Consider the following 20,064-nt stretch of genomic DNA (forward strand, 5'->3'; position numbering starts at 1 on the left):
AATGGTACCTGGAACCCAAGCAGTGGCTGAAACAGTGTTTTACTGGTAGGTATCAAAATAATTGGTAAACCTAATCTCTTTGCGGATTGCAGATTATCACTTTCAGCATAAGCAGTCGATGAAAGTGTGTTATGCTGGCATCAATCTAAATAGGATGTAGACAGGAAAGGCAAGTCGGGGAAATGAGGCCACCTGAGTATCTGGTATCATAAACCGATCCCCCCAGTATTCAGTATCTTTTTGTGAATGTGCAAAAAAAAAAGAGTATAGTCCAATGTGAGAATCCCATACACCAACCAATCTTTGTGCAATCTTCAATTGATATATTAATTCTTGTCAGAACAACAATATGACTTCATCATGAAAAAAACACCATCGTGCCCTCCTCACCTTATATCATAGACCCAACAGCAAAAGGAGGGTCAGTTGTGATTTTATATTAGAGACCACAATGTTCTTCAGGATTCACCTGGTCATTAGTGATCTCCCAAGAATAGATATATTAAAAGGAAGCAAAAAAACATCCAATAGTGCAGACTGCTGGTTTATTTCCATAAGAAAGTTAAAATTCTACTCACATGTTAAAAAGTTTGTAGAGGCATGTCACAGGCTGTTGGCATACTTGACTTTCCAAAATGGCATCTAAGCTTCACCCAGCGGGATGAGGTCGTGTTGCACCCCAGTCCGCTTTCTCAAAGAATCCCCGCCGCTTTCTCTCCTCTCCTTCCACTGACACTCGGCATGGGATGCCTGCAGGGAGGTTTCCCACACCACTCCTGTGTGAGCTCAGACTATGCCAAGCCTGGGTCCCCACAGAAGCGGTGGGGAAACCGCGTGCGATTTGGACAGGAATCACATTGACGCAAATCGCACCACAAAGAATCGGTACTCTGTATCGGCGAGTACTTGACCGAAAGTATCGGTACTCGCCAATAAAAAAAAACAGTATTGGGGCATTCCTAGTGGAAATACTTTATCCACGCGTGCCAATAAATCTGGTTTGCATGGTATATATATATTTTTTTTCTTTTTTGCAGTGTACTAAAAATAAAAAGTGTTAATTTTCTCTCTGTGTTCACAACTTTTCTATAGGGACATTGTGGAATTTAAACTTCCTTGCCATACATGTTTGTTACATGCTGCATTGCTGATATAAAATATTTCTGTCAATTATGCTTGATGCTACCTTTTGAAGTTTAAGTTGTATTTGCTTTTTTGTGCTTTTCCTCACTGTTGATTACTGATCTCCTTATTATGAAAGATCATGTCATGTTTTGAATGGAGCACTCTATTCATTTATTCCCTTCTGTCATAGTGAATGTGCCTTTCTTATAGGCTTCTTACTGTGCTAGTGTTTTGATTCTTGTGGAAAATGCTCTGACACATAAGACAAAGTGATAGGCTAATGGATTCTATTCTCCATTTGCTGGAAATAAGAGAATTGAGTATCCAGATCCATCCGAGAAAAAGGTTCCCAGCAGCTACAATGAACTGCGATTGCCTTTAGATATGACAGATGCTAAATATAAGGTTGTGATTGCTGCAAGCAATCTCTTTGTAGTAATAAAGGAGACTGAGCTGTTATTATCATTCTACTCTTCTGTCTTTTCCTGCAAAAATTGTGCTATATTGTTCTACTGTCATATCACATAAAAATATATATACCTAAAATGCAGTACATGCTTTCCAGCCACAGGTCGAGCTTAAAACCAAGGAATGAATAGGTATGTTTGGCAAAGGTAGGCCTGGTACTTTATGCATTCAATACAATGGTATGCATTCAATATAATAATATGTACTAATAATGTAAAGCTGGCCACAAGCAAGACAACCTATGTATGTGCTCCCTACCTGTCTTTTCTCAAATGGTGCAACAGATAAAAGGACTATTCAGCATAATCTAGTGATGTTTAAAAAAATGAATGGTGATAGGATGGTAATATTCTGCTGTGGACCAGAAAAATGTATTGCAACTTTATTTGCTCCTTTTTTATCATTTTAAATCAGTGATCCCCAACCTCAGTCATCAATTACCCCTCTTAGATAACATAGCTGTCATAAATACCAAGCCATTGACATTAATTTAAAGCATCTGTGCAATTGGATGACATGCTGAAAACTTTACCTGTTAGGGGTACTTGAGGTCTTAGGTTAAAGGATAAGTTCACTTTAAAAAAAAAATAAATGCAAAATTTTTTGCAGGTTAAAAAAATTGGCATTTATTATTTTTTTTCCTTAGGAGTCTGTAAAGCATTTCTCTTGTCATCAGCAGATCAGAGGGTGCAATGCGAGACTTTTGCAGACTGTCAGTAGAGCTGATGGCCCATACTTCCCATATGGAAGGATGGTTACTGAAGTCCTGAAGTGAACTACGAGAGAGGGCACCAGCAACCTTGCAGTTCATTGAGGACTACAAGCTGTCTGCCGAAGTGACCGATGTTACTTGTAGTTCATTCATTCACAGGACTCTGTGAATGTATGATGGGACTGTGTGGGTGGAGCCCAGCACAGCTGAGCTATTGTTAAACTGTAACAGTGAGTGCAGAGAGAGGATTGCCCACGTGCTGTCACAATGGGGGTTTGGGGTCTGGGTGCGGGCAAGTGCTTTAATTACATGTTACACCCTGAATATGGATGTAACATGTTACTAAAGGTGAGCTTATCCTTTAACTTGTTCACGCCGATAGTACTCAAATATGCGGCCTCTTGGCGGTTGGGTCTTGACGGCGTACCAAAAGTAAACAAACCTCACAGAAAGGTCCCGATCACTACTTGCGATTGGGACCTTTCCGATCATGTGACAGCCAATCATGGTGCTCACATGACTCTAAACTCCGCCCCGCTTCCCGGTGTCACAAACCCCTTAAAGGACCTGGAGGTGCCGGCACCAATGGGTTAAGGACCGGTGCTTTAGATGCTAGCTAGGACGACACATGTTTTGTAAATATAAAAGATTTTCCCAAGTTTTTTTTTTTTCTTTGTCATGACCCTCTAAAAATATATTTTTGATGGACTACATAAAGTGAAAATAAACCTACGCAAAAATAAAAAAAAATGAAACTGAGCCCCTGGAGCTTCTAGTCATAATGTGGACATATGCACATCACATTATGGCAGAGTTACTTGACTACGATGTAATACAAAAATCCTCTTGCGCTCTTATGTAAGGCAATGATAGAAACAATTATATCTGGCGTACACCAAATATTCTACAGCTGCTAACATCCAATCCTATACCAGGCAGATAATCACATACATATAAATAGATGATGTAGCGCTTAAGCATAAACACAGTATAATAAAGTGATCACCAAGTGGGGTAACTAAATCCTCATTCCTGGCATAAGCCTTTGAATAGTGAAGTAATCAGCATGTGCACGAACAAATATAAAGTCCTTTATACACACAAACCCTGCAAACAGTACACACGGGAAAGTCCAGTGATCCGTGTCACATTCCTCTTAAGCATGCAAGACAGAGGAATGTGTATAGACCCACACACCCTCGAATGTGATCCAGGAATGGCTAAAATGGCCTCTCACCTCCAGCCTGCGACCCTGCAGGGCCACAGCGCTTTTTATAAAATGCCACCACAAGGCCTAGGATGAGCTCCTCTCGATAGTGTAACTTGAAGATGTTTCTACAGGACACAGCTTCCACCTCTCCTCTGATATCCTTGCGGGCCAGTGAGCCAGATAAATCCCAGCTCAGATCCCCATAAGACAAAAAGAAATATCCTCCATAGTGCAGACCGTTTATTAAAACATATAAAAGAAACGAAGAACACACTCACATGGGCAGAGTAACATCTAGCGTTTTCCCCATATGCTGGGTGTAGGCATAGACCTCAAGGGTGTTCAAAGATGGCGCCACGCCGGAAGTGCGTCACCACGTCAAGCCGTCGACGCGTTGCGTCACGTAACCTCGTGATCCTGATGAAGTGTGTTCTTCGTTTCTTTTATATGTTTTAATAAACGGTCAGCCATACCTGAGAAACCATAGAACGATCCCGGCGCTGAGCATAGAGATTAATGAAGAAAAGATGGCCTCCACTCATCTCTGTGCCCTTAGAGGACTGGAGCGATGTCACTTCCAGTTCCGGGCATTTTTTTTTTTTTTAAAGCACTAGATCAATGCTTTTTTGATCTAATGCATCTCTCCATAAAGAGGACCTGTCACTAATTATTTCTATCACAAGGGATGCATGCATTCTTTGTGATAAGAGTAAAAGTGATTCAAATTTTTTTTAAAGGGAGGGACAGTGCAGAAAAAAAAATTTAAATAAATAAATAAAATGTTTAAAGTGCCCCTGTCCCCCCCGTGCTCGCGCATAGTGGTAAACGCACACATATGTAAACTGTGTTCAAACCATACACGTGAGGTATCGCCACAAATGTCAGAGCAAGAGCAATAATTCTCGCACTAGACCTCCTCTGTAACTTTACACTGCTAACCTGTAGAAATTTTTAAAGCATCACCCATGGAGATTTTTAAGTACCGTAGTTTCACGCCATTCCACGAGCGTGTGCAATTTGAAAGCGTAACATGTTTGGTATCTATTTATTCGCCGTAACATCCTCTTTCATTTTTTATAAAAATAATTGGGGTATATATTGTGGGGGGTTTTTTTTATTAATCAAAGTGTATTTTTTTCCAAAATATATGTTCATTTTTAAAACTGCGCATTTCCGTTTTCGGCCAAGTGCATTTTGAATTTTCAGTTTTGGCACCAGAATTTTCATTTCGGTGCACCACTAAATTTAACCAGTTGAAGAGATGGCCTAAAAAAAACTTTTTTTTTTCTGTTTTTTAAAAGGGTATCTCTTATGTGTCCAGCTCCTCACCCCCTCCCTCCGCTATTACCAAAATCTAGTAATTGCTTTGTAGAGCACAGCTAAAGCTGCTGTCAAAATGTAGCATTTCGTGTGTAAAATGACACTTGCAGAAAGTCTGCAAGTGTCATTGAGTAAATGCAGTGAATTAATGTATTCTTTAACTGCTTGAGCTCCAGACGGTTTTACGTGTATTGATTATTTTGTTGATATGTAGATCAAAGGTGTGACCTTTTATTTGTATAGGGCAGTGGTGGGCAACCTTTTTTTTCAACTGAGCCAAATCTCGCCAAAACCATGATTGAAATTTATTTTGAGAGCCACATTTTTAAAACTGAAAATACATCTCCCATATAGTAATTCATCCCCCATAGTAATTCATCCCCCATATAGTAATTCATCCCCCATAGTGTAATTCATCCCCCATATAGTAATTCATCCCCCATAGTGTAATTCATCCCCCATCGTAATTCATCCCCCATAGTAATTCATCCCCCATATAGTAATTCATCCCCCATATAGTAATTCAGTGGTGGGCAACCTTTTTTTTCAACTGAGCCAAATCTCGCCAAAACCATGATTGAAATTTATTTTGAGAGCCACATTTTTAAAACTGAAAATACATCTCCCATATAGTAATTCATCCCCCATAGTAATTCATCCCCCATATAGTAATTCATCCCCCATAGTGTATTTCATCCCCCATAGTAATTCATCCCCCATATAGTAATTCATCCCCCATAGTAATTCATCCCCCATATAGTAATTCATCCCCCGTATAGTAATTCATCCCCCGTATAGTAATTCATCCCCCGTATAGTAATTCATCCCCCGTATAGTAATTCATCCCCCGTATAGTAATTCATCCCCCGTATAGTATTTCATCCCCCGTATAGTATTTCATCCCCCGTATAGTATTTCATCCCCCGTATAGTATTTCATCCCCCATATAGTAATTCATCCCTCATATAGTAATTCATCCCTCATATAGTAATTCATCCCTCATATAGTATTTCATCCCTCATATAGTATTTCATCCCCCCATATAGTATTTCATCCCTCATATAGTATTTCATCCCTCATATAGTATTTCATCCCCCCATATAGTATTTCATCCCTCATATAGTAATTCATCCCTCATATAGTAATTCATCCCTCATATAGTATTTCATCCCTCATATAGTATTTCATCCCCCCATATAGTATTTCATCCCTCATATAGTATTTCATCCCCCCATATAGTAATTCATCCCTCATATAGTAATTCATCCCTCATATAGTATTTCATCCCTCATATAGTAATTCATCCCTCATATAGTAATTCATCCCTCATATAGTAATTCATCCCTCATATAGTAATTCATCCCTCATATAGTATTTCATCCCTCATATAGTATTTCATCCCTCATATAGTAATTCATCCCTCATATAGTAATTCATCCCTCATATAGTATTTCATCCCTCATATAGTATTTCATCCCTCATATAGTAATTCATCCCTCATATAGTAATTCATCCCTCATATGGTATTTCATCCCTCATATGGTAATTCATCCCTCATATGGTATTTCATCCCTCATATAGTATTTCATCCCCCCATATAGTATTTCATCCCTCATATAGTAATTCATCCCTCATATAGTATTTCATCCCTCATATAGTATTTCATCCCCCCATATAGTATTTCATCCCTCATATAGTAATTCATCCCTCATATAGTATTTCATCCCCCCATATAGTATTTCATCCCCCCATATAGTATTTCATCCCCCCATATAGTAATTCATCCCCCCATATAGTAATTCATCCCCCCATATAGTAATTCATCCCTCATATAGTAATTCATCCCCCCATATAGTAATTCATCCCTCATATAGTATTTCATCCCTCATATAGTAATTCATCCCTCATATAGTAATTCATCCCTCATATAGTAATTCATCCCTCATATAGTATTTCATCCCTCATATAGTATTTCATCCCCCACAGTACTATTCCCCCCCCCCCCCCCTTCTAGTAAGCCAAGTCCCCCGTGTCAATTCACTTACCTTTGTTCCGCGCGTTCCTCTCGCTGTCTTCCCGCGCCGTTCGGGTCTTCAGGGCGGACTGTGAGAGGAGCCTAGCTCCCCTCCCCTCACGTTCGGCACGCTGCCCCGCCTACACACATCCTGACAGCCACATCCGCGGGCCGGATTAAAAGGTCCACGCGGACTTTTGGGGCGGCCAACCGAGAGGAGGCAGGGGAGCGGCCGACCGAGAGGAGGGAGGGGAGCGGGCGCCCGGCACACAGAAGAGCCGCATTCGAGTGGGTAAAGAGCCGCATGTGGCTCGCGAGCCGCGGCTTGCCGACCACTGGTATAGGGCATCACTTAAAGAGACTTCACAGGTTAATTTTTATTAAAAAAGGTATTTCTAATACACCTTTTCTTAACCCTAATCCGCATCTGACATTGTTTTGGCATTAGCCTCTTACAGTCCCTGTACAGGAGAGCTCAGAGTTGGAGGGGAACAATCAGCACAAGGAGTCTATATATGTATGTGCTGATAGGATGAGAGACCAGATTGACAGAGAGGTAAGCTCACCAATGGGCTGCTTTTCCTGACTGTCCAGTTACAGGCATCTAGTGGCAGAATAGAAGTACTGTGGGGGACAGCTCCGAACTGAAGGTGAGTATAGCACCAGAAGCTTACTCTTACTACATCTTTTCATGGACTAATTCATTGTATTACTGAAATTCTGATTCAGTTGTAGACTCAATAAATATTAAATATTATCTTGTATTTCCTTGACATTTTTTTCCTGATTGACTTTTGGGTTAATGATCACGTCTTCATTGTCAATTTTCAGTCTCTGTAATTTCCAGTCAAAGTGATAAATACAACAAAAATTGTAGAACAAACTTTGGTCAAAATGATTTGCATAGTGTGTAATTTTTGTATTTTAGCTGGGCTTTTTGGTTACATGACAGAGGTCCCTAAAGATTTTCAATAGTTAAGTGTCAGTCTATCATTGTGAATTCTCTCCACAATCTCCTGCATGTCTTTCTCAGATTTGAGGAGGCATAAACTTCCATTGCCAGTGATCGAACTCTAATGGAAGAAACTTGACTGATTTAACAGGGCGTAAAATAATTTTTTCTCAAATGGTCTTCCAGTTGTGTCAGGTCATTCTGTCTGCCAGATATCATTTCTTTGTGATCTTATAAGCAGGAATAATCTGGTTTTGTATTTATTTTTGTTCTTATTTGTTTTATTTTGGAGTAGAGATGTGATAATAACAATGAAGCCTTGTCAGCTTTAGTTTTGTGCATTCAGACATATCATGTTCATTTGATGTTGACCTTGTGAGAAAGAAAAGAGCTTCATCTCAGGTTGGGTGCCTTCGCTTGAGCCAGTGGGCTGGATAGTCGGAGTTGAGTTTCATCACTTGATGAAAATACTCGTTCCATCCAACTTTCCTCTCTGTATTTGTAACAGTTAGGATCCTTTCACATGAGTGTTGTCAGTTTCATCACAAATACTGATTAGAAAAAAAAATAGTATGCAAATGGAAATTTTATATCAATTTGTGCATCCAGGCTTCAGTATACATCCATTTTTGTATTGTGGGATCCAGATAAACAAATAATGACCCAGCATGACCAACCATTAAGTATAAGAGAAGATGAAGTCCTAAACTTAGAAATGGTTGAGGAAGGCCTCAATATAGGTAAGGCTTGGGGGGAGGGAATAGTGCCTGTGAGTTGATCCCTTCCAGGGAGAGGGCCAGAAATATACTGCTCCCCAAGGGGTAAGCCTCTATAAATTATAATGGTTCCAGAGACGCTAGGCTGTGTGAGAGGGTCTGAGGAATTTTAACTTAGCTATTGGGCTGTGTCCCTCGGGTCTGAGAAAGGGTGCTTTGTGACATTCTTTGTAGGTAGGGGTTGAGGATTTTAAAATTATGATCAGGGCAGTCACATTGTTTTTAATTTTTCTTTTGTGTTGTGAAATGTTGAGGTTATGCTCTCCAATTAGAGGAATAGGAGCTCTGCTTCCGTAGGGGCTCATTTACACAAGTGTTGGCCCTCTAAAGAGCTATCCATGGTGCATCACTCATCAGAGGGCATTTGACAGGCAGTGAGGAGCCGTGTTGTCACCACTTTACTGCCTCTTTTACCCCCTAAGTATCTGCACCACCATGTCACAGCCCCATTCAGTTGACAGCGGGTATCATTTTTGTCTGGTGAAGACCCACATCTGCTGTCGTTGCCACTTAGGGGGGGATGATTGGTGGGTTGGTAAAAAGTTGGCACAGCCACAAGTTTAAACATGGCCTAAGAGATTAATACAGGCTGTTGCTACGGTGGACAGTTAACTATGCCTTGTATTTAGGTGGCGGGGGGGTCTGTTCATTAAATGTCAAGCCACAGGGTTCTGACTCAAATCTACCATGATAAGTGGCATTACTACATTACTGTGTCTATTATCATTGTCCAGGATGGTTGTAGTTTAGGAAGGTACCAAAAGATTTGCAACATTAGGCCTGGAGTGGCCTCACAATGCCACATACTTAAGGGATTAGATGTTCTATATTATGTAGTACATAGGGGACTGACATGTTGGGTTTTTTGAATGTTGTTACGTCCGCCCACCCATAGATATACACTGTGCTTCACTCTGCATCCATCTGAAAAACTGATAGATCCAGACTGAAAGCTCTTGTGGAAGGGCCCTTACAGGTAGTTTAAAGTCCATTTAACCGCTCTCAGCCACCACCTCCCAGCCCTTAAACTGAATCAAACTGCTAGGAGGCAGGCATTCCAGTTATGTGACCACTGTTTTGATTTTCCCTCCTAGATTGTAAGCTCTAAGGAGAGGGGCCCTCGAACCCCTCGTGTATTGTATTGTTATTGTACTGTCTCATGTATTGTCTCCCATTGTAATGTACAGCGCTGAGCAAACTTTTGGCACTATATAAATACTGTATAATAATAATAATTTAAAGGCTAAGTTCACCCTTAACAATATGCTATACCCAAAAAGTGCGAGCGCCTTGAATATAGACCAGAAAAGCTGCTAAGCACAAAAAGGTAACCAATATCACCCTAGAAAATAAATAGTATACAAAGTGCAGCTCTGAAATAAATATGATATCCAAATGTCTCTGTAAAATCAATTACTAAATGAAATCAATACATATCCCATCTAAAATCAGATGATGAATATAATCAACAAGTTGCGATGTAAACAACATATAAAATAAAGTGACCCTCGTGCTCTGGTGACTCTGGGCGCGGTATCAGTGCAGTAGTGGTAAAGGTAATGCGCACTCACTGGACGCGCATAATAATTGCGCATTATGTTATTAATCCAGATGTTATCAGATAGGAAATGGCTGAATGGTCTTCCCTCTCAGGGATGGTGGGTCATCAGATTAGATGCTATGGGGTTGGTACAGGTGGTTCTCATCCTCTAGGGCTCCCCCTTTCCAAACCTGAGGTTACTCTCTGGGTATGCAGATAACCACTCATGGGTATAGTAATCCGTCCTGGAGTGATGGGTCTGTAGGTTTAGAGAGCTCCCCCAGGGGGTAGGAACAAGGATACTCCCATAGTGTAGTAGGTAATTAAACAACTTTATTGTGATGCATCAAAAAGTAAAACAACAGACAGGACTAACCATCTGATTCTGCTCTGTCTATAGATATCTGATATCTATAGACAGAGCAGACGAACATCTGGATATCTGGACATTATATGTTACAGACGTGAAAAACATCTTGTGCACTTAGGTAATGAGGTTTGAGGTAATAGGCCCACATGCCCAACAATCATCTGCTCTGTCTATAGATATCAGATAAACTAACAGAAAATGGCGCCGAAGCCTCCATGCGTGCGCATTAGTAATGTAGGCTCCAGACACTCAGGTGTTTGTCTGTCCTGTCTTTACATTTAGGGAAACTAACAAAAAATGGCGCCCGAATGTTCGCGCCTGTGCAGTATGTTTTGCGCTTCGCCAATATGGCCGCGGCTTAATGCGCATGTGCTGATTTTCCTATAAATACCTACGGCAGACAAAGCGGTGTGATTGGCGACCCCCCTCTGAGGATGTGTTTGAGCACGATATGCGTCAGAAGGAGCCACATCACGCCGTGACGTCACGCCGCCGGAGCAACGTGGAGCTCCGGCGGCCATCTTTAAAATCAGATGGTTAGTCCTGTCTGTTGTTTTACTTTTTGATGCATCACAATAAAGTTGTTTAATTACCTACTACACTATGGGAGTATCCTTGTTTCTACCCCCTGGGGGGGCTCTCTAAACCTACAGACCCATCACTCCAGGACGGATTACTATACCCATGAATTTGGTTTGGAAAGGGGGAGCCCTAGAGGATGAGGACCACCTGTACCAACCCCATAGCATCTAATCTGATGACCCACCATCCCTGAGAGGAAAGACCATCCAGCCATTTCCTATCTGATGACATCTGGATTAATAACATAAGGCGCAATTATTATGCGCGTCTGGTGAGTGCGCATTACCTTTACCACTACTGCACTGATACCGCGCCCAGAGTCACCAGAGCACGAGGGTCACTTTATTTTATATATGTTTTACATCGGAACTTGTTGATTATATTCATCATCTGATTTTAGATGGGATATGTATTGATTTCATTTAGTAATTGATTTTACAGAGACAATATGTTATACCTGTTTTTAGGTTGTAGGATGTACGAGGTAGAGGCAGACAGCTGTACTGAGAAGTCTGCAGGAGCCTGACCTTTCACCCGTGATGATTCTGGTGTAATGCTCTGCAGGCTCCTAGGAAAAAAATTATAAATGAACTTATTTTTTTTACCTGCAAAAAAAAACGCAATTTATATTTTTTACAAGAGTAAACTTATCCTTTAATTGCAGAAGAAAGAATGTTGTCACCTTGTCTAAGGAAGTGTTCCAATTCAAAGGTTCTACTGGCAGAACCTACAGAATAGGTATTTTGCAAAATGCTCCTGAAACAGAGAGCCAAGACTCATAGTTCAAGAAGGAAAGGCTGTGTATTAAACAGGCTTTAAATGTTGCATCCATGTATAACTTAGTAGATAGCCTTTCCTTCTTTGTTACTGTTACTTTTTGCTAAATTTGCTCTTCTAAGATAGTATTTCAACCTTACCTTGTAAATTTACCGTTACATTTTCAGTGTTGAGAAAGATGGGCCTTACATGGGCAAATGTATCTCCATACAGTGTTCTTTACATAAAATGTAATAACTGCACCTGTCATTTACAGGTTATCCAAAGAAAAAGTTATGTATGAAAAAGAAGCCAAAGAGCAAGAACAAAAGATAGAACGGATGAAGACTGAAGCAGCAGATGAATATGTCATTAAAAAGCAGGCAAGTGTTCGGTATACTAGATGAAGAATATGGCCACACTATACTAGTGTGAGAAACTTCATGGCTCTTTGCTACTAAATAAAGGAGTTCATCCTCCCTTACTGTAGCCCGGTGTAAATCAATGGTTGACCAGATTACCCCTTATGAAAAATGTGTATATATAAAAGAATAGGAATTGTCCCCTAAAATTTGGGACCTATAATTCTACTCTCAGGTTAAGTTCGGGATGACCTCCCCATCCTTACGGCAGGTCTTCTGTAGAAGAAAAACGCAGCTCTCCGCAAGGCCACGTAGAAAACAATGGTTTCCTTTATGCCCTGTTCACGCTTCTACACTGTGGGGCATAGTGATGTGGAAAAATACACACGTTGCATTTTTCCACACTGCCATGTGGCTGTCTGTATCCCTGAGCTGCCGTACATAGAAATTAATGGAATGTCAAATTGTGACATTCCATTAAAGTTTAGAAAAATAAAAGCAAGATACAATGCTTTGCGTTGTAAAACTGCATGGCACCGCTTCCCAGCTGCAATTACAATTTCTCGGTGGGCAGTGTGGGCAGATATAACTGCCTCAATATATTTGTGAACTTCTTGGCAAAATGTTTTAGAATGTATGTAAAAAAAAAAAAGCACACGAGAGACTGTCATTGTTTCAGTTCTTTATTTTATTCATACTCGGATATGTCATTGTGAACATATTTATATAGGATTTGTAATTGTAAACATATTTGCACTTTTTTATACTGGGTGTATAAAACTTGAATTATTATTATTATAACTTCAAAGAGTCTTGTTTCATCAAAGCATAAATCAGTGCAACAGAGATTAATTTGCCCTTTTACTCTCACAGCTTTTTTCATATTGATACAAGCTTAGCTATTCAAGACAGAACAACAATTTATGACATATTAAGTGGCTAAACCAATAGTATGACATGGAGTTTTTTTATTGTCTACATGTTGAGGTTTTGTTATAAAAAAAAAGACTGAAAGGGTTCCCAGGAACAGTGGGTAAAATAATTATTTGATCCCCTGCAGATTTTGTAAGTTTGCCCGCTTACAAAGAAGTCAAGGGTCTATAATTTTTATCATAGGTGTATTTTAAATGATAAAGACTGAATATCAACCAAAAATCCAGAAAAAACACATGATACAAATGGTTTAACTTGAGTTGCAGTTCAGTGAGTAAAATAACTATACGATACCCAAGCAAAACATGACTTAGTACTTGGTGGAGAAACCCTTGTTAAAAAGCACAGAGGTAAGACGTTTCTTGTAGTTGGTTACGAGGTTTGCACACATCTCAGGAGGGATTTTGGTCCACTCTTTATAGATCTTCTGTAAATCCTTAAAGTGATTCTAAAGGTTCTTTTGTTATTTAAAAAAAAACATGCTATACTTACCTACTGTGTGCAGTGGTTTTGCACAGAGCAGCCTGGATCCTCCTCTTCTCGGGTCCCCTGCAGTCTCTCCTGACTCCTCCTGTCTGTTGGATGCCCCCACATCAAGCAGCTAGCATCCATTCTCACACGGATCTGTTGCTTGGCCCCGCTTGCTGTCTCAGCCAAAGAGGAGGCAGAGACCTGGGACAGCCGAGGCTGTCATTCACATTGCTGGGTTGCGATAAGGCTCAGGTAAGTATTGAGGGGGCTGGGGGATCTGCTGCACACAGAAGGTTTTTACCTTCATGCATGAAGGTAAAAAAAATCTTCAACCTTTACAACCACTTTAAGGTTTCTTGGCTGTCACTTGGCAACTTGAAGTTTCAGCTCAATAAATTTTCTATAGGAATAAGGTCTAGAGACTAGCTAGGCCTCTCCATGACCTTAATATGCTTTTTCCTGAGCCACTCCTTTGTTACCTTGGCGGTATGTTTGTGGTCATGGTGATGCTGGAAGACCCATCCCTGATTTATCTTTGGTGTTCTGGCTGAGGGAAGAAGGTTCTCCTCCAAGATTTTACAGTACATTGCCCTGTACATTGGCTCCTCAATGCGGCAAAGTCGACCTTTACTTTTAGCAGAGAAGCAGCCTCAAAGCATAACGTTTCCACCTCCATGCTTGATTGTAGGGATGAAGTTCTTAGGGTCATAGTCAGCATTTTTCTTCCAAACACGGCGAGTCGAGTTAATGACAAAGAGCTCAAATTTGGTCTCGTGACCACAGCACTTTCTCCCAATCCTTCTCTGAATCATTTAGATGCTCATTGACAAACTTCAGACAGGCCTGTACATGTGACTTCTTGAGGAGGGAGATGTTTGCTGGCACTGTAGGATTTCAATCCATGGCAGCGTATTGTGTTACCAATGGTTTGTTTGGTGAATGTGGTCCCAACTGCCTTAAGATCATTAACAAGCTTCTCCTGTGTAGTTCTGAACTGACCCCTCACTATTTTCATGATCATCCTTGCCACATGAGGCTAAGTCTTGCATGGAGCTCTAGACCGAGAGCTATTGATGGTTATTTTGTATTTCTTCCATTTGCGAATAATTGCTCCAACAGTTGTCTCCTTCTCACCAAGCTTCTTGCTGATGGTCTAGTAGCCCATTCCAGCCTTGTGCAGGTCTACAGTCTTGTCCCTGATGGCTTTTGACATCTCTTTGGTCTTGCCCATGGTGGTGAGGTTTGATTGGAAGAGTTGTCGTTAGGAGCACCTTCTTACATTGTCAGAACTAATCAGTGTACCACGTGAGCATATAGCCAGTCTGTGGGAGCCAGAATTATTCTTGGTTGGTAGGGGATCAAATTCTTATTTTACTCACTGAACTGCAACTCAATTTATAACATTGTACCATGTGGTTTTTCTGGATTTTTGGTTGATATTATGTCTCTACCATTTAAAATACAGCTATGATAAAAATTATAGACCCTTCATTTCTTTGGGCAAACTTACAAAATCTGCAGGAGATCAAATAATTATTTTCCCCACTGTATGCAGTCTTTTTTGTAGTAGACTTTATCCCTAATCCTGTATTTTCAGGCCCAGAAGTAAAAATGAATCCTAAATCATACCAAGCTATTGAATGCTGGTAATTATATATAGTTTCTCAGTACAAAGGCCCTACCTTTGTATTTATTTTGTATGGACATCAGCAGATTAGTAAAAGAAAAATATTTATTAGGTTCTCTATATACAGGTGTGTGATTATTTGTCTAGGGAGGAGGGGGGTGTGGGGGTTCTTGGCAACGTGCAGCAAGGACATTGCTTTTAGGATAGGGTTTACACTGCCAAATGGCTCAATACATACAAGCTATCACAGAGGCATCAATTTTGCTTCATGCTGTGTTACAGTAAATGCAGGCTGCAAAGTCTGTGGGTGCTGACACTGCAGTTGCTGTTCATTATGGTTGCTTCCAAGGACAGGTCCCCTTTAACAGTGTTGGGTTTTTTTGTTTTTTTTTTACATAGGTGCTAGATCTGCTTCTGCATCCATTGCCTAATGAATAATAGGTAGTTCCCTTTGCATCCACACAGTGAGTAATGGCAGGTTTACATAAGATGACAGAACTAGATTCCTGTGTTGTTAGAAAATATGAACCTTCAGGGCTGGTTCACACTATAGAAATGCAGTCCAGATGCGTTCCGGCTGCATTTCTGAATGCGTGTTTTTGGCACGTTTCGGTGTGTTTTTGATGTGTTCCGATGTGTTTTTGATGCGTTCCAGTTCATTTTTTTTCCTTCTCTCTTTTTCAATTTAAATAGGGACATGTGCATTCCAGTGCATTTTTGGCGTGTTTCAGTGCTTTTTTGATGTGTTTTACCACATCACGTTACAGTTTTGTGCAGGAAAAATGCAATCTATTCTTTTTTTTTTTTTTTTTTTCTGCATCTGGAAGGCACTGGAACTGCAAGCACTGATTTGAACTATGACATTGACAACCATATAACCTACTTTATGTGCATTTTGGATGCAGAAAAAAAGCAACTGAAATGCATGTAGTGTGAAATGGCCCTAAACCTGTATGAGCTTTCCAATGGGTCCCAGAGCACAGTCCATATACACTGTAGGCTAATAGCAGTAGTTTGTATCAGAGCTCTTTACTGAGGGAAAAGGGTACTTGTTGGTCCTCAGGTGCCATATGGGCAGGTGAGTGTTTAACTTGTATCTAGGGACAGTCTGTTTAATTGTGCACAATGATCAAAAAGTAATTGAGAGGATGCAGCAGGTCTTCAAACTTCTAGCTGAGACTTAGTGTTTCTAAAGCCAAAACGTTTTTTGCCTAGCGTAGGAAGTGGTTAATAAGGTATCCATGTTTCATTCAGAGCGTTTCTTTCACTCCCTGTCCTGTAGAGGTGACATTTCAACGTTTTGGATTTTCCCTCACTTTCACTTCCAGTGAAAAGGGTCAACAGCACAACTAGAGTGAATCTTCCTAGTAAGGACACAGACAGCAATAAGAAAACTAATAAATATGTTTTTGCTTTAGAAACTTTACAGGTCAGCTCTTGGCAAAATCTCTATTTCGTAGTCTTGTAGGCAAATAGGTGTTTTTTTTTCTTGTGTTACATTTCCCTATTAGCAGCTGCGTTCTCTTCTTGTAATCCAAAGAAGCCATCCTTCAGAGGCTTTCACGTTCTGGTTTCCTGTCCAGGGCAGCAGACTCTTGTGCCTGCTCTACACTGTGTGCACAATTATTAGGCAAGTTGTATTTTTGAGGATTAATTTCACTATTGAACAACTACAGGCTCTCTCTCAATCCAAAATGTTAATAAACCTCAAACCTACACCTCCTCCCTCCACGCAGCCAAACAAGCCTACTTCCTGACCCTCATCAAGGCCCTCTCCTCCAATCCTCGCCGACTCTTCTCCACCTTCAAAACTCTACTCTCTCCACCCCCACCTCCACCCAGCACCTCACTCACCGCCCTTGAGATTGCCAATCACTTCAAAAACAAGATTGACACAATTCGCAAGGACATTGCCGCAACTCACACCCCCCTCTCAACCCGTCCCCTCTCACACAGCTACCCCCTCATCCCCCCTCCCCCTCGACATTACCCGCAGGGACTTCGTCACTGCTCAAACTCCCTCCAACCCCGTTCCCCCTCACTCAGCTACCCCCTCATCACCCCTCTCCCACGACCCCACCACTGCTCTGACCTCCACTCCCACCCCACCCTACATTCCTCATACTGAAGCTCCCCCAACACTCCACACCTTTGACCTTACTACCATCGAGGAAGTCTCCAAGATCCTCTCTGATGCCCGCCTCACCACCTGCCCCCTCGACCCTATCCCCTCATAATTCCTACGACCTCCCTCCCCCTCCATCCTACGCTCCCTCACCCACATCTTTAATCTCTCCTCCGGCACTTTCCCCTCCCCACTGAAGCATGCACACATCACCCCCATACTTAAAAAGCCCTCCCTGGACCCCAATGACCCGAACAACCTCAGACCCATCTCCCTGCTCCCACTTACATCTAAACTCCTCGAGCGCCTCGTCTACACCCGCCTATGCTCTCACCTCAACAACAACAACCTCCTCGATCCCCTACAGTCCAGCTTCCGCCCCCTACACTCCACCGAAACTGCCTTACTCAAACTCTCCAACGACCTGCTAACCGCCAAAGCTAATGGCCACTATTCAGTGCTCCTACTCCTTGACCTCACTGCGGCCTTCGACACAGTTGACCACCCCCTCCTCCTCAAAATACTACACTCCCTCGGCCTCAGAGATTCTGCTCTCTCCTGGCTCTCATCCTACCTGTCACAACGCTCTTTCAGCGTTACCTATAATGCTACCACCTCCCCCTCACTCCCCCTCTCTGTTGGGGTCCCTCAAGGCTCTGTCCTTGGGCCCCTTCTCTTCTCCATCTACACCTCCTCCCTTGGCCAACTCATACACTCTCACGGCTTCAACTACCACCTCTATGCCGACGACACACAAATCTATCTCTCAACCCCCCACCTCACCCCCTCGGTCTCTGCCCAAATCACACACCTACTGAGCGACATATCAGATTGGATGTCGCTCCACTTCCTTAAACTGAATCTCTCCAAAACCGAGCTCCTTGTCTTCCCCCCAGCCCGAACCCCACCCCCCATTGACTTCTACATCACATCCAACAACGCCAATATCAAACCCGCTCTGCAGGCCAGAGTACTTGGTGTCATTCTGGACTCCAACCTATCCTTCCAGCCCCAAGTCCAATCTTTAACAAACTCGTGCAGACTCCACCTCCGCAACATCGCCAAAATTCGCACGTTCCTAACCCCAGAAACCACGAAGCAGCTCATCCACTCCCTCATCATATCACGACTCTATTACTGCAACTCCCTCCTCACTGGCCTGCCTCGCCGCTGGCTATCCCCGCTTCAGTCGATCCTGAATACGGCTGCCAGACTCATTCACCTTTCCAACCGCTCCATTTCCGCCACCCTCCTCTGCCAATCCCTCCACTGGCTTCCGATTGCGCAACGGATCAAATTTAAAATCCTAACACTGACGTGCAAAGCTGTCCACCATACTGCCCCGAACTACATCACTGACCTAATATCCAAGTACCGCCCAGCACGCACACTCCGCTCCTCACAAGACCTCCTTCTCTCTAGTTCCCTGGTCTCCTCCTCCCATGCCCGCCTCCAGGACTTCTCCAGGGTGTCACCCATCCTCTGGAACTCCCTTCCCCAACCCATCAGATTATCACCTACTCTCCTCTCCTTTAGGCGCACCCTGAAAACCCATCTCTTCAGGGAAGCCTACCTCACCCCCTGCTAACTTGCTGACCTCCTCCACTCTTCCTACCACTCCATCCCCCACAGCTATCTCCTCCTGTACCACTATCCCCTCCCTCCTAGATTGTAAGCTCGAAAGAGCAGGGCCCTCCATCCCCTCATGTTTTGCATTGTATTGGTATTGTTCTGTCACATGTTCTGTCCCCCTTTGTAATGTACAGCGCTGAGTGAACTATTGGTGCTTTATAAATACTGTATAATAATAATAATAATAATAATAATAAAACCTGAATATTTAAGAAAGTAAAAGCGAGGCTTTGGCTTTCTTAGAATATCTATGTGTGCACAATTATTGGACAACTATTAGTGTGCAGAATTATTATGCAACTAAATGAAAATTTTCCTATCTCGCTTATTTATTTGCATCTGTTAAAGTGAGAATAATAAACTAATTAGTGGTCAGTGGGAGTAAAAAAAAATTACATAGTGCCTTTGGTCAGTAGAAGGAGAAATAGTGCCCCATCATTGCTATTAATGGGGCAAATAGTTCTCAATTATTGGTATTAGTGGGAGGAACAGTACCCCATCTTTAGTGCAGGAGGAATAATGTCCCACGATTGGTTTCAGTTGGAGGAATTATGCACCATTGTTGGTGTTAGTGGGAGGAATTGTACTCCATTGTTAGTATCAGTGGGAGGAATTGTACTCCATTGTTAGTATCAGTGGGAGGAATAGTGCCCCAAGGGCTGGAGAAAGGCAAGCATAGGGAACCATTTGGCCTGCGGGCCACTGATTGGAGACCATTGCCCTAGATTAAACAAGCATTTAACCCATGCAGTAAAAAGGCAAACCATGGGTGCCTTTTATAGCAGCCCAGACTAGGGTTTTAACCAGTTGAGTACCAGCCTGTAATACCCCTTCATTACCAGGCCATTTTCCAGTTTTCAGCGCTTTGCTAATTTGACTGACAGTTACTCGCTAATTCAACACTGTATGCAAATTAGTATTGCTTTTAGTTTTATTTTAGTTTACATTTGTAACTGTTGTGATTGGTCATCACAGCTATTACGAGGTACAGAGCCACTTGCATTGGCTCTATACATTGGGTCTGTGATCTGAGTCATCTGATAACTCAGATCACAGCTATTCAAGGGTGTACTAACCATTCGTTTGTGA

The 20,064-nt window shown here is 41.9% G+C and overlaps 1 protein-coding gene across 1 annotated transcript in view; it reads left to right on the forward strand.

Moving 5' to 3' along the window:
• The window catches only part of TBCA (tubulin folding cofactor A), an 82,233-nt gene that overhangs the window by 50,226 nt on the left and 11,943 nt on the right, over positions 1–20,064 (forward strand). The window contains exon 2 of the mRNA XM_089694210.1: positions 12,103–12,208. Coding sequence (XP_089550336.1) covers positions 12,103–12,208 — 106 coding nt within the window. The remainder of the gene's footprint in view (positions 1–12,102; positions 12,209–20,064) is intronic.

This window comes from Staurois parvus, unplaced genomic scaffold (assembly GCF_062004578.1).
Source record: "Staurois parvus isolate SC_StPar_1 unplaced genomic scaffold, SC_StPar_1.0 ptg000656l, whole genome shotgun sequence".
Taxonomy (NCBI): domain Eukaryota; kingdom Metazoa; phylum Chordata; class Amphibia; order Anura; family Ranidae; genus Staurois; species Staurois parvus.